Source organism: Oncorhynchus kisutch, linkage group LG27 (assembly GCF_002021735.2).
Source record: "Oncorhynchus kisutch isolate 150728-3 linkage group LG27, Okis_V2, whole genome shotgun sequence".
Classification (NCBI taxonomy): Eukaryota; Metazoa; Chordata; class Actinopteri; order Salmoniformes; family Salmonidae; genus Oncorhynchus; species Oncorhynchus kisutch.
The window spans coordinates 36,895,151-36,908,461 of NC_034200.2; the positions used below are offsets into that span (position 1 = coordinate 36,895,151).

Sequence of the window (13,311 nt, forward strand, 5' to 3'; positions counted from 1 at the left end):
TGTGGGTCGGGACTTTTTCCTATTTCGAATAAATTGAAGGCCACATTTGACACGTTGATCCACCAGACCTTCTGAGCATTGGGCGGAATGGTCTTTTGAACGGGATTAGGCTTCATGTTGTGTTTGATGTGTGTAATAACAGAAGCCATAGCTCAACTCTAGGGCCCAGATTTTTAGTTAACACAAGAAAAAACAAATGCAACATTATTATTGCCTCATCTATACTCAATACTTTTTTTATTGTACAATATTTTACATGAGTTGTACAAACAGAACAAGGCAGAAGCAACTCAATACAAGGAGAGCTGTAATTTAGCTAAACAGACAAAGGAAGAGGATGTGTTAGGCCTTTCATTTGTTTTTAGTTATTTTTCAATTATCGATGATACAGCCTCACCCCTCCAAATTTCACCAAGAAAATGATCAGTCTACAATATGGAATGTAGACATAAATCCAACGGTGGTGCTGAAATGAGGAGAACCTTATTTGAACCTGTTTACACGTGCCATTAACATGTGTCCTGATCTTGTCTGTTAACATGTGTCCTTCGTCCTGATCTTGTCTGTTTACACCTATCAGATCACAATGCATTTTTTTAAAATTATATATATATATTTTTTAATCTGCACTTGTCAAAAAAAAAATTTGGGCAGAATCAGAATGTGGGGATAAGAGCAGGAAAAAGGCTGCATGTTAGCACCAGGTATAAACAGGGTTAGAGTGACTCGATTGCAGCGTGCTCAAGTACAATTCAACTCAAGACATCCACTCCTGTATACAGTGTGGACAGGACATGCTTGACCCCCAAAAATAGGTCTACGGAGGCACAGTACCGACCAGTTATGGGCAACGGAGTAACAAAGATTACTGATCAAATGAGTTTAACATTCATCATACAACATGCCAGCACATTGGTTTTGATCAACTGGACGGTAATATAATCAAGTAGATATTACAACATAAGCCGTATCTGATAATATTTCAAGCGGAACAGAACCCACAATGTTTTACAAATTCATGGTATGAAGTGTACTAAATGAATGCTGGCTTACACAATGGAAATTGAGGCTCATGCATGTTCCATACGGCCCAGTAAGGGAGCTCAATGGCAACTAAAATTGCATTAAAAAGTTGGTTTGTGTAACACTAGTTCTGGGTTTCCCTAAACTCGGTCCTCGGGACACCAAGGGTTGTTGCGCTTAGTTTTTTTTTGGCCCCTAGCATTACACAGCTGATTCAACTAATCATCAAACTTTGATTATTTGAGTCAGCTGTGTAGTGTTGGGGGCAAAACCAAAACATGCACCCTTTGGGGTCCCAAGGACAAAGTTTGGGAAAACGCTGCACTAGTGTATAGTGAGGCACTTGGGCTTGATTGCAGTTCAAATCGATTAATAGTATGTCATGCATGTATAATGAACCATACAAGTCAACAAGCTAAAAATCTGAGGTAAATAATTAGCAACTAAATTTCCATAGTGTAGCCTATCAAACCAAGTTAAAAAGATTGACCTTACAACAAATGCAAAAACACCCCCCCAAAAAAATGAATATTCCAATGTGGATACATGTAACATTTGTTCATACAGACTAAAAACACACAGCAACATGGAAAAGGCATATTGCAAGTTATGATTTAAGAAAAATTACAATTCATAGTAAACAATAAAAATATAAAATAAAAAAGGTACATTTTCTCAACAATGAATTTAATTCAGAAGCTCTTGTAGGTCTATGACTTTCCACTGAAAGACATTAAGGACAGAGCTAAATATTAAGATCGGAAAGGAACGATGATCATATCAATGAGGCAGAAAAATGTATGAATTCAAATTATGAGGTAAGTCTTCCTCTCAGCTTGATAGGGTTTTCATTCTTAGAAAGAGAAACGCAGCATACTGTGTAAGGGATTGCTGGCAAATTATTCTATTGTCTCCAGTTTAAAATTTGAGTTACTTTCACAGGTTCCATGTCTGACATTTAGTATGGAAGATCTGCCGTTAACCCAGACTTTCCCTGCAATTGAGCAAAGGTGTTAGGTCGGACACAAACACAGAAGTAGTGTTTTGATTTATGGTATCAACCCAGTGGACATTTTGCTCATGGTCTATAACATTTTCTGGTTGTTAACTAGTTTTCTGGTTGAGAAGATGTCCTATAACCAGATTACAACCAACGGGTCTCTTTTACAACCAGGTAATGCAAGAGAAATCGAGAAATGTTTTCATGACAAGGTAAAGAAGTCATGGAAAAGACCGTATATTTTGGTTGTGATTTGGTCAGAAGCTATGTTACAACCAGATAAACACATGATTTAGTTTGCAAAAACCTTAACAAAAACAACCTTAACAAAAACAACCTTAAAAACCATCCTTGTTCCATGTCAATTTTGTCTGCTGGGAACACAGACACGGTCTCCTCAGAAACGGTGATGGTCAGAGTGTGACCTATGAAAGACTAATAACGCTTGCGGTGAAGTGGTCATGATTGGAAAGTAACTAAGCAATACAACATGCATTCTAAATTTGTGCATCTTGTTTGTTGCCTTATAACATTGAAACATACCAGGGTGACATACGCAGCGTAGCCTCGGTAACGTTTGGAAAATAATCATCGAGATTGAATTACGCGCTTCACATTTTAGTGTTATGTGCTTCAATGATGTTTCAATAATCTGTGCTTTCTCACAGACATCGCAAACGAAAAGTTACGATTTGCATAAGGGGAATGGCCACACGGAGACTAGGGTTGAATGGCGGGAACCCGGTTACTGAGATTCACTGCCCAAAACCACACCCTTTTCCCGGGATAAATAACTGCGAGAAACCGGAAAATTATAATAAATGATTTCTATGAACAGCATGGCGTGAATGGAACTTAAATTATACCCAATGTCTAAAATCTGGCTTCTCTACGGCATCTGGATGATGAATCAACGCTCAGGGAACATCAGTATGGACCGCAGTTCACAATGTATGTAGACCTAGCATGTCATCATGGTAAACACAAAATATATTGTGATGGTAGGCCTGCATTTTCTGCAGCATAGTCTATGCTACAGTAATATAAAGACTGAATGTCTTTACATCTGGCTTTAGGGATCACTTGTATTTTTTAAATTGTAAAGATAATTGTTTTATTGCAGCTGCAGTTTTAAAAACAGCCCATCACTCGAATAGCTTTGCTTTAAAATCTGTGCACGTGCGAGCACACAGTCCTTCTCGCTCTAACTCCATTCAAATTGCATTCAATATATATATATATATCTCTATATATCTCTATATCTATATATATATATATATATATATATATATCTTGCGCAATACGCACACACCCGTGCTCCGCTGGCCTCTTTAAAAACACGCTCCTTAGCTGTTGGAGTCCCATGCAGGAGAAGCTAGACTAGAATAGCTTGGACATTTTAAGCATTTCTTATACCAATAGACTATTTGAAGAGGGACTGGAGCGCTTGTTTGCTGAATGGTAAATACAGCAGCCAGTATAACTAATTTGAAAGAGCGAACGCGCGATGTCGGTCGGCTATAGCAGTTATTTATTCAGACCCATGACCATTCTATATTTGTGAAGAGAAGTGAAAGCCTTCTGCATCTAATTCGAGTCCTATATTGTTCAAGGATGTCATTTAGAATTATGAGAATAAAGGACAACGAAACGTATTTCATTTAACAGTTGAAAGAGAGGAAGGAAGGAAGCAAAAACAAATATAATATGCTAATAACATTAGGGGAAATATTATTTAAAGGTATATATGCGTCAGTCGACTAAAATTATACAAATAGGACCCATTATACTTCAAAATTAAAAACTATTTCGCTAACCTGTACTTGTAACTTTACAAGACGCATGTGCTGCACCGGAATCGCATGTTCTCTCCTCGCTTTATCACAGTTTGATCGATGTGTGTAATTCCAGTCGATATTATACAGTTCACACTCAGGAAGTATTAGCCTACTGGAGTTAGCTATATGCTCTGTTGGGTAAATAAATGAAACTAACTACATCAATGGGATTTTATGTTTTTCTGTCGTGCTTAATTTGCAGTAGCCTATATCATATATGTATTGGATAACCGCACAATCATGTGTTTGTTTTGGTGGCTTGGGCTCATTAAATGTCTTTAATGTATATGGCGCATCAGACTTGAATTTTCGCTCAGCGGTCTATTCAAATCCAGACATAGGCATATTTATATGCTTTATAAATGATTTTACCGGGGAGAAAAGTGATTTGTAAAATACCAGGAAAATATTCAACTCTTAACAGAGAAGCATGAACACGGATAAAATTCTATATGACCTACATCATTGTCCGTTCTTGTCATAAGTTGAACTCAGCCCTACTTTTTTTCGGATGACTTGTATATGTAGAAGACTTAACATATTTAGCAGTTTTTTTCCCTTCCGTTGGACAATCATTCATCAAGCAGAGGATGACCTCCACATTGAAAAACCATTGTCTCAATCCTGGGACACAAAATCTCAATGTGTCTGTACCCTCACCTTGCATGTGAGAGTTTTAGATTAGTTTTCTTTATGGGTCATTGCCAAGGCTGTGCTGCGTGTGTAAAATGGAGCCCAATAGGTTATTATGGACAAAAAGGCCTCAATGCAGCAGTAAATATTGAAGACCTTTATGTTCCTCGTATTGCTTACTTTGTCCACTGTCTCTTGCTATAATTCTAAACAAGGCCATTGACATCATCTGTGCGGAGAGACAGAGGCATTGAAGTGGCCAAATATAGTAGCTCTCCTAGCATAGTCTTATCTGGCTTGAGTTGGTTGGCACTTCTGTTTAGTAGAAAGAGAGATCGCTTCTCACTTCTGTTTAGTAGAAAGAGAGATCGCTTCTCACTTCTGTTTAGTAGAAAGAGAGATCGCTTCTCACTTCTGTTTAGTAGAAAGCGAGATCGCTTCTCACTTCTGTTTAGTAGAAAGAGAGATCGCTTCTCACTTCTGTTTAGTAGAAAGAGAGATCGCTTCTCACTTCTGTTTAGTAGAAAGAGAGATCGCTTCTCACTTCTGTTTAGTAGAAAGAGAGATCGCTTCTCACTTCTGTTTAGTAGAAAGAGAGATCGCTTCTCACTTCTGTTTAGTAGAAAGAGAGATCGCTTCTCACTTCTGTTTAGTAGAAAGAAAGATCGCTTCTCACTTCTGTTTAGTAGAAAGAGAGATCGCTTCTCACTTCTGTTTAGTAGAAAGAGAGATCGCTTCTCACTTCTGTTTAGTAGAAAGAGAGATCGCTTCTCACTTCTGTTTAGTACAAAGAGAGATCGCTTCTCACTTCTGTTTAGTAGAAAGGGAGATCGCTTCTCACTTCTGTTTAGTAGAAAGAGAGATCGCTTCTCACTTCTGTTTAGTAGAAAGAGATCGCTTCTCACTTCTGTTTAGTAGAAAGAGAGATCGCTTCTCACTTCTGTTTAGTAGAAAGAGAGATTGCTTCTCACTTCTGTTTAGTAGAAAGAGAGATTGCTTCTCACTTCTGTTTAGTAGAAAGAGAGATCTCTTCTCACTTCTGTTTAGTAGAAAGAAAGATCGCTTCTCACTTCTGTTTAGTAGAAAGAGAGATCGCTTCTCACTTCTGTTTAGTAGAAAGAGAGATTGCTTCTCACTTCTGTTTAGTAGAAAGAGATCGCTTCTCACTTCTGTTTAGTAGAAAGAGAGATTGCTTCTCACTTCTGTTTAGTAGAAAGGGAGATCGCTTCTCACTTCTGTTTAGTAGAAAGAGAGATCGCTTCTCACTTCTGTTTAGTAGAAAGAGAGATCGCTTCTCACTTCTGTTTTGAGACAGCGTTTCTTGATGTTTACATTTGCCACACAGATTGAAGCGCTGACTTGGCTCTCTTCCCTTACAAGCCTCACAAAAACAAAAATCTGGCACTTCCTAGTCCTGGAATGTTCACTCTTAAAGTTCCCCCACTAATTGCCCCCCCCCCCCTTCCCCTCTGTCCCTAAATTCTCTTTCTTGTTGTAGTTTTCCCAGGGTCCAGATCCCCCTTGGGTCAGCAGCATGTGTCGGTACATCATCACTATGCCAGGGAAGACTCCTCCAATGGCGGCCCGGCCCAATGCTTACACAGGGCGTCTTCCAGAAAGCCCGCCAGCTTCTCACAGTCCTCCTGAAGAAACAAGAGACCAGAAATAAGGGGTTATATATTAAGGGACGATATTTAGTTGCACTTTATTTTAAAGGTACAATGACCAGGTATTTAAAACAGGTTTGATTCTTTGGGATTCATTCAAATAAGTCCCACTAGGCACCATTTGGTATCAGGTAATTATCACATTTTTCAAAGTAAGTACCAGAAAAAAAACAATACTTCTGTATAAATACTACAGATTTAAGGCTGGCCTGGGTTGAGTTTAATTTAATCAATCAGTGTCTTCTGCTCCTCTTACCTCACTGATGAAGGCGAAGTGAACCAGCTCACTAGCCAGGTCTTTGGAGCTGTCAGCTAAATTGGAAAACACAAAACAGCCACCAAAAACCTTAACATATAAAGATCCTCAACCAGTCCTACAGTTAAAGGGGCCCCTATTACTGCCATAGATTATTTGCTAGCAGTTACTGAAGTTTGTAGTGGCTGTTTAGATAAAACCAAACCACCGATTCCACTCCTGGCCCATAGACTACTTTCAGGTTGAGGAAACATCTAACCTCAAATAAAATCCTGAACTTCCCCTTTAAAAACTGCATGCGATCAACTGAATAACCCAATAGATGGAGCTGTATATCTGCATTTGTAACAGCCCCTCTGTATATTGGCATGTGGTTGTTAACTTGGTATCTGGTACTAGGTAATTTATCTGTTGATCTACAGTGGAGGGGGAGGGAAGGCTAATTCAATGAGTTAGTGGCCGTTACTATAGAAACACATTGCCTTGTCAAGAACATGAACCCCAACTGTGCCACGTCACAAGCTGTTTATAAATTAATATTTTATTTTGATTTTTTTTAAATGTCTCCGAAACCAATCTACCCAGTCTATAGGACCAGGAGATTAATGTACATCCTGTTTGGTTAATACGACGTCAAAAAGTAACGTTACAATAACGTTGTTGAACGTTGGATTGACTCACTAGGCAGAACGTCACAGTTCAGCTGCCGTTGGAGCTTGTCGTCCATCTTCAGGAGGAGAGAGAGCTGCAGACAGATAACAGACAATTCAATTCAAATGTATTTTACAACTCCTTGTATAATAAAAAATAATAATTCAAATTGGTTTTTATTAGCTATTATAAAATGGAGAGGTGCGAGTGTGTGCACTGGGTCAGATTTGAACCAACCCCAACTCTCGTGCATACTGTACGTAAGTGCCGGGGGCTTTGATTTATTACATTTGTTTTTATTTCACCTTTATTTAACCAGGTAGGCTAGTTGAGAACATGTTCTCATTTAAAACTGCGACCTGGCCAAGATAAAGCATAGCAGTTCGACACATACAACACAAAGTTACAGATTGGAATAAACAAACATAGTCAATAATACAGTAGACAATGCAAATGAGGTAAGATAAGGGAGGTAAGGCAATAAATAGGCCATGTTGGCAAAGTAATTACAATATACCAATTAAACACTGGAGTGATAGATGTGCAGAAGCTGAATGTGCAAGTAATGATACTGGGGTGCAAACGAGCAAGATAAATAAATACAGTATGGGGATGAGGTAGTTGGATGGGCTATTTACAGATGGGCTATGTACAGGTGCAATGATCTGTGAGCTGCACTGACAGCTGGTGCTTAAAGCTAGTGAGGGAGATATGAGTCTCCAGCGATTTTTGCAGTTTGTTCCAGTCATCGGCAGCAGAGGACTGGAAGGAAAGGCGGCCAAAGGAGGAATTGGCTGCGGCACTAACCACACAAACCAAGATGTTTTATTGTGCAATTATTTGTTGCCTGTAGTTAATAAAGCTCACACTTTTACATTCCAGCAACAATTCTTGGTTCCTTTTAAAATGTAAGTTGATGTAGATGAAAATGAACAAAAACTCACATGACTTCTGGTGCCTTCCTCAGTGAACTCCAAGTTACAATGCATTTGGACAACCTGTACAGTTTCAAGCATGACACAGAGAGAGAGAGAGAAAAAATTCTGCTCAACTGATTTCCAACACATGTTTCCTGACCATAGGGCCCCACCTTGAAATTGAAAGCAGACAAAAAGAAGGTTAATTTTAGTGCCTAAGTGTCATACTTAAGAGCACAGCGGCAGAAGATAGTACCGTCTGGTATCTAAAACCAGGAACCTTCCGGTTGCCAGTTAAAGAGACTGTATAGTTGATAATTGTTTACCCCAACATGTTGGTTGGGTGTTGCCGGTATGGTTCATATACAGTACATATGCTATAAAACACTTTTTTTTTTGTTGACTGGCCCGGGATTTGAACCAGCAACCTTCTGACTACTGGTCTGCATGGAACCCCTCGTATAAGTTACCTTTCTGGTCTCCATCTCCTGGGGCTCCGGGCTGGGAGTCTTCACTGTCTCCATGCGCTCCTGGAAGATGGACAAGGTCCGGGGCATGGTGAGGCCCCGCTGGAAGTTCATCAAGGGATAGATCCCATTCCTAGTGAGTACACAGTAAGAAAGAGCCAATCCAATCAATTGAAAAACAGACTAAGTGAGTTAAATCATGTGATGTACAGTCTTTACTTTAAATACTGACTAAATGCCACAGTCAGTATGAAAAAGGGGGAAGGGACAATAGTCCCTTGGAAAATCTTAGTCTTAATCGAGTTGAGTAAATAGATTTTTTTTTACATTAACATTTTAGTCATTTGTCAGACGCTCTTATCCAGAGCAACTTACAGTTAGTGCGTTCATCTTAAGACAGCTAGGTGAGACAACCACATGTCACAGTAAGTACATTTTTCCTCTAAGCAGCGATCGGCAAAGTCAGAGCTACTAAGGAGAAGTGATAGTTATAAACATATGTGGCGGCCATCATAGCACCGGACGGTTCTAACATCAACCGGAAAGTCAAACAAATTTAGGATTAAAAAGAGGTTTACTATGTAGATCATATTTAATTTAACCAGGCGAGTCAGTTAACAGATTCTTATTTACAATAACGGCTGGCAAGTGGCGTGGAATAAGTGCAACAATAAATAAAATAGCGGCCAACTAATAAAACACAACATAAATGTGTGTATAAGCATCCAATTACAAAGCAGACAAGAGATGGATAGAGGACACAATTGAATGCCAGTTGTGGGCGCAAGCTGCCAAGGTCCGATCTGGATCCAATCGTAGGTAATTTGATTTGTTTATACCAGATATAGGAGCTGCAGATGCACACCCATAACATTTGATGATGAGCAGACCAACAGAAATTAGACAAAAATATCTTACCGTAATCAACCAAGGTTTCAGTACACAGTTTCCCCCCCCCCCTTTATATTGCATCCCTCCTTCCTGATCAAGGTTTATATCCTTGATAATTTAGTATGTATGTATGTATGTATGTATGTATGTATGTATGTATGTATGTATGTATGTATGTATGTATGTATGTATGTATGTATGTATGTATGTATGTATGTATGTATGTATGTATGTATGTACAGTTGAAGTCAGAAGTTTACATACACCTTAACCAAATGCATTTAAACTCAGTTTCACAATTCCTGACATTTAATCCTAGTAAAAATGTCCTGTCTTAGGTCAGTTAGGATCACCACTTTATTTTAAGAATGTGAAATGTCAGAATAATAGTAGAGAGAATGATTTATTTCAGCTTTTATTCCTTTCATCACATTCCCAGTGGGTCAGAAGTTTACATATGCTACCTAATTCTAATTGAGTGTATCCTTTAAATTGTTTAACTTGGGTCAAATGTTTTGGGTAGCCTTCCACAAGCTTCCCACAATAAGTTGGGTGAATTTTGACCCATTCCTCCTGACAGAGCTAGGGTAACAGTCAGGTTTGTAGGCCTCCTTGCTCGCACACACTTTTCTGCCCACACATATTCTATGGGATTGAGGTCAGGGCTTTCTGATGGCCACTCCAATACCTTGACTTTGTTGTCCTTAAGCCATTTTGCCACAACTTTGGAAGTATGCTTGGGGACATTGTCCATTTAAGATTCCTTTGTGACCAAGCTTTTGACTTCCTGACTTAAGATGTTGCTTCAATATATCCACATAATTTCCCCTCCTCGTGATGCCATCTATTTTGTGATGTGCACCAGTCCCTCCTGCAGCAAAACCCCCCCACAACATGATGCTGCCACAACCCTGCTTCACGGATGGGATGGTGTTCTTCAGCTTGCAAGCCTCCCCCTTTTTCCTCCAAACACTTCAATTTTTGTTTCATCAGACCAGAGGACATTTCCCAAAAAAGTACAATCTTTGTCTCCATGTGCAGTTGCAAACTGTAGTCTGGCTTTTTTATGACAGTTTTGGAGAAGTGGCTTCTTCCTTGCTGAGCGGCCTTTCTGAGCGGCCTTTCAGGTTATGTCAATATAGGACTTGTTTTACTGTGGATATAGATACTTTTGTACCCGTTTCCTCTAGCATCTTCACAAGGTCCTTTGCTGTTGTTCTGGGATTGATTTGCACTTTTTACACCAAAGTACGTTCATCTCTAGGAGACAGAACACATCTCCTTCCTGAGCGGTATGACGGCTGCGTGGTCCCATGGTGTTTATACTTGCATATTATTGTTTGTACAGATGAACGTGGTACCTTCAGGTGTTTGGAAATTACTCCCAAGGATGAAGACTTTGAGATCTTTCTAAGGTCTTGGCTGATATCTTTTGATTTTCCCATGATGTCAAGCAAAGAGGCAGTGAGTTTGAAGGTAGGCCTTGAAATACATCCACAGGTACACCTCCAAATTACTCAAATTATGTCAAAGCCATGACATCAGTTTCTGAAATGTTCCAAGCGGTTTAAAGGCACAGTCAACTTAGTGTGTGTAGACTTCTGACCCACTGGAATTGTGATACAGTGAAATAATCTGTCAGTAAACAATTGTTGGAAAAATAACTTGTGTCATGCACAAAGTAGATGTCCTAACCGACTTGCCAAAACTATAGTTTGTTAACAAGAAACGTGTGGTGTGGATGAAAAACAAGTTTTAATGACTCCAATCTAAGTGTATGTAAACTTCTGACTTCAACTGTATATAGTACCAATCAAAGGTTAGAACACATACTCATTCCAGGGTATTTCTTTATTTTTACAGTTTTCTACATTGTAGAATAATAGTGAAGACATCAACACTATGAAATAACACATATGGAATCATGTAGTAACCAAAAAAGTGTTAAACAAATCTAAATATATTTGAGATTCTTCAAAGTAGCCACCCTTTGCCTTGATGACAGCTTTGCACACTCTAGGCAGTAAAAATAAAGAAACATCCTTGAATGAGTAGGTGTCCAAACCTTTGACTGGTACTTTATGTAATGTAATCTCAGGCTGGAGCAGCCTTCTACTTTTAATGATCAAATAAATTAAATCCAATCTTTCTGTCCTCCAACGCCCACACTTACTTTACGTCCTCCAGAAATTTGTCCAGTTCTAGCGGCGAAACATTCGAGTACCTTTAGGAAACGATGAGAAATGGGACAGCATGAGTAATAACATCAACAAATCACCTCAATCAAACAGACCTTGGGGTCTCTGCCTGGGGACGGGTTTTTCTCCATCCTTACTTGATCTCCACCCCGGGCCGGTCCCCATGCTTGATCTCAGCCATCACACCACTGGGGTCGAAAGTTCTGGTCTTCTCTTCAAGGCAGTTATCATGAAGCTGATCTGTTAAAAGAGGGAATGCATTTAAGACTACCGTTATGTGATTAATATGGAGATTATTTTATTGGATTGACCTCTAGAAGAGAACTTCAACTTTAACATGACAGTGTCAAAGCGATATTGGACTCCTAACCTGAAAAATAAAATAAATAATATGGGATTGTATTCACAGTGGACTAAGTAACAAAAACCTAAAATATTGTTTTTGACAAAAATATCCAGATTCCCAATGTATTTGTGAACCGTTTCAGAAAGCTGGGTGTACGATAGACGTCACTACTTCACAGGAGAGGCATTTGAACATTTTTTCTTTCTTTCTTTTTTTTTAGCAAAGTGGCTTTTTTGAGCATGTCAATTTATGTGCCGTAATAACAAACTCATATGTAATCTGTGAATATAAATCAAATGGGAAATCACAAAGCTGTTTAGACAAAATCTTGCCATCATGAATGGTTGAGATAATGAGTGGGCTGGGACATTCACAAGAGGGTCCGTTCTGTCACCCAAGTCTTCTCTGTCAAATGGCACTTCATGCTCTCTGTTACCGTAGATATTTGAACGATCCATAGGATTTACTCATATTTTCATCATGGACAACATGCAAAGTGTAGCTACAGCTTTCAATACCAGTTTTGTCCTGAATACTGCTGCTGGTATCGACACAGCTTTGTCTTCTGTGGCTAAAGCACTTTGGACTGGTTGAAGCTGAGTGGGAAGGATTATTTTGAAAGTGTGTCTGCTGTGAATCATCATAATCCATACACCGGTAAGAGTCTACAGTTAAAATACCAAGATAGCTACATGAACATGCGTTATTCTCTCAACTAAATCAGTCATTTTCATAGCTAGCTATTGTTACACATATATAGCTATCATGGCGCCAGAGATGGCTGACATTTTACATGCTCCTAACCAAATGTGTTTTTTTTTTGCGTTGTTTGTAACTTATTCTGTACATAATGTTGCTGCTACCGTCTCTTATGACCGAAAATAACTTCTGGACATCTGAATAGCAATCACCATGAACTGGCAGAAGCTTTTTTTTTTTCTTTCTTTAATGAGTCTGACGAGCCTGACGTGAACGACATACTGCTTTCCTGGGAACAGGCCCAAATCCGTCATTTGCATGAAGATAAGAGGGGGGAAAAAAGAGGAGTCCTTCTGAAAATTTGTAGGCGAATCAAATAAACCCCCACTGCCTTCCGTTCTACTAGCTTTCATGCAATCATTGGAAAAGAAAAAGAAAAATCGCCGACCTACGAGGTTAAACTACTAATAAAAACTAATATCTTGTGCTTCACAGAGTCGTGGCTGAACGACGACATCATCAACATACAGCTGGCTGGTTATACGCTGTGTGCATAGAACAGCAGCGTCTGGTAAGACAGGGGGAGGCTTATGCATATATGTAAACAGCTGGTGCACGATATCTAAGGAAGTCTCAAGGTTTTGCTCGCCTGAGGTAGAGTATCTCATGATAAGCTGTAGACCACACTATCAGTATTTTCGTAGCTGTCTACATACCACCACAGA

At 39.2% G+C, this 13,311-nt stretch overlaps 1 protein-coding gene across 2 annotated transcripts in view; it reads right to left on the reverse strand.

Annotated features, from left to right (window-relative positions):
• Window positions 1-220: 220 nt before the first annotated feature.
• LOC109872036 (nuclear receptor-binding protein 2) overlaps window positions 221-13,311 on the reverse strand; it is a 63,169-nt gene continuing 50,078 nt past the window's right edge. For both annotated transcript variants that reach the window (XM_031806456.1, XM_020463119.2), the window contains 7 exons: window positions 11,679-11,781; window positions 11,517-11,567; window positions 8,456-8,585; window positions 8,013-8,066; window positions 7,099-7,162; window positions 6,418-6,473; window positions 221-6,137 (listed from right to left, as the gene is read on the reverse strand). In XM_031806456.1, coding sequence (XP_031662316.1) covers window positions 6,048-6,137; window positions 6,418-6,473; window positions 7,099-7,162; window positions 8,013-8,066; window positions 8,456-8,585; window positions 11,517-11,567; window positions 11,679-11,781 — 548 coding nt within the window. In that variant the 3' untranslated portion in view covers window positions 221-6,047. The remainder of the gene's footprint in view (window positions 6,138-6,417; window positions 6,474-7,098; window positions 7,163-8,012; window positions 8,067-8,455; window positions 8,586-11,516; window positions 11,568-11,678; window positions 11,782-13,311) is intronic.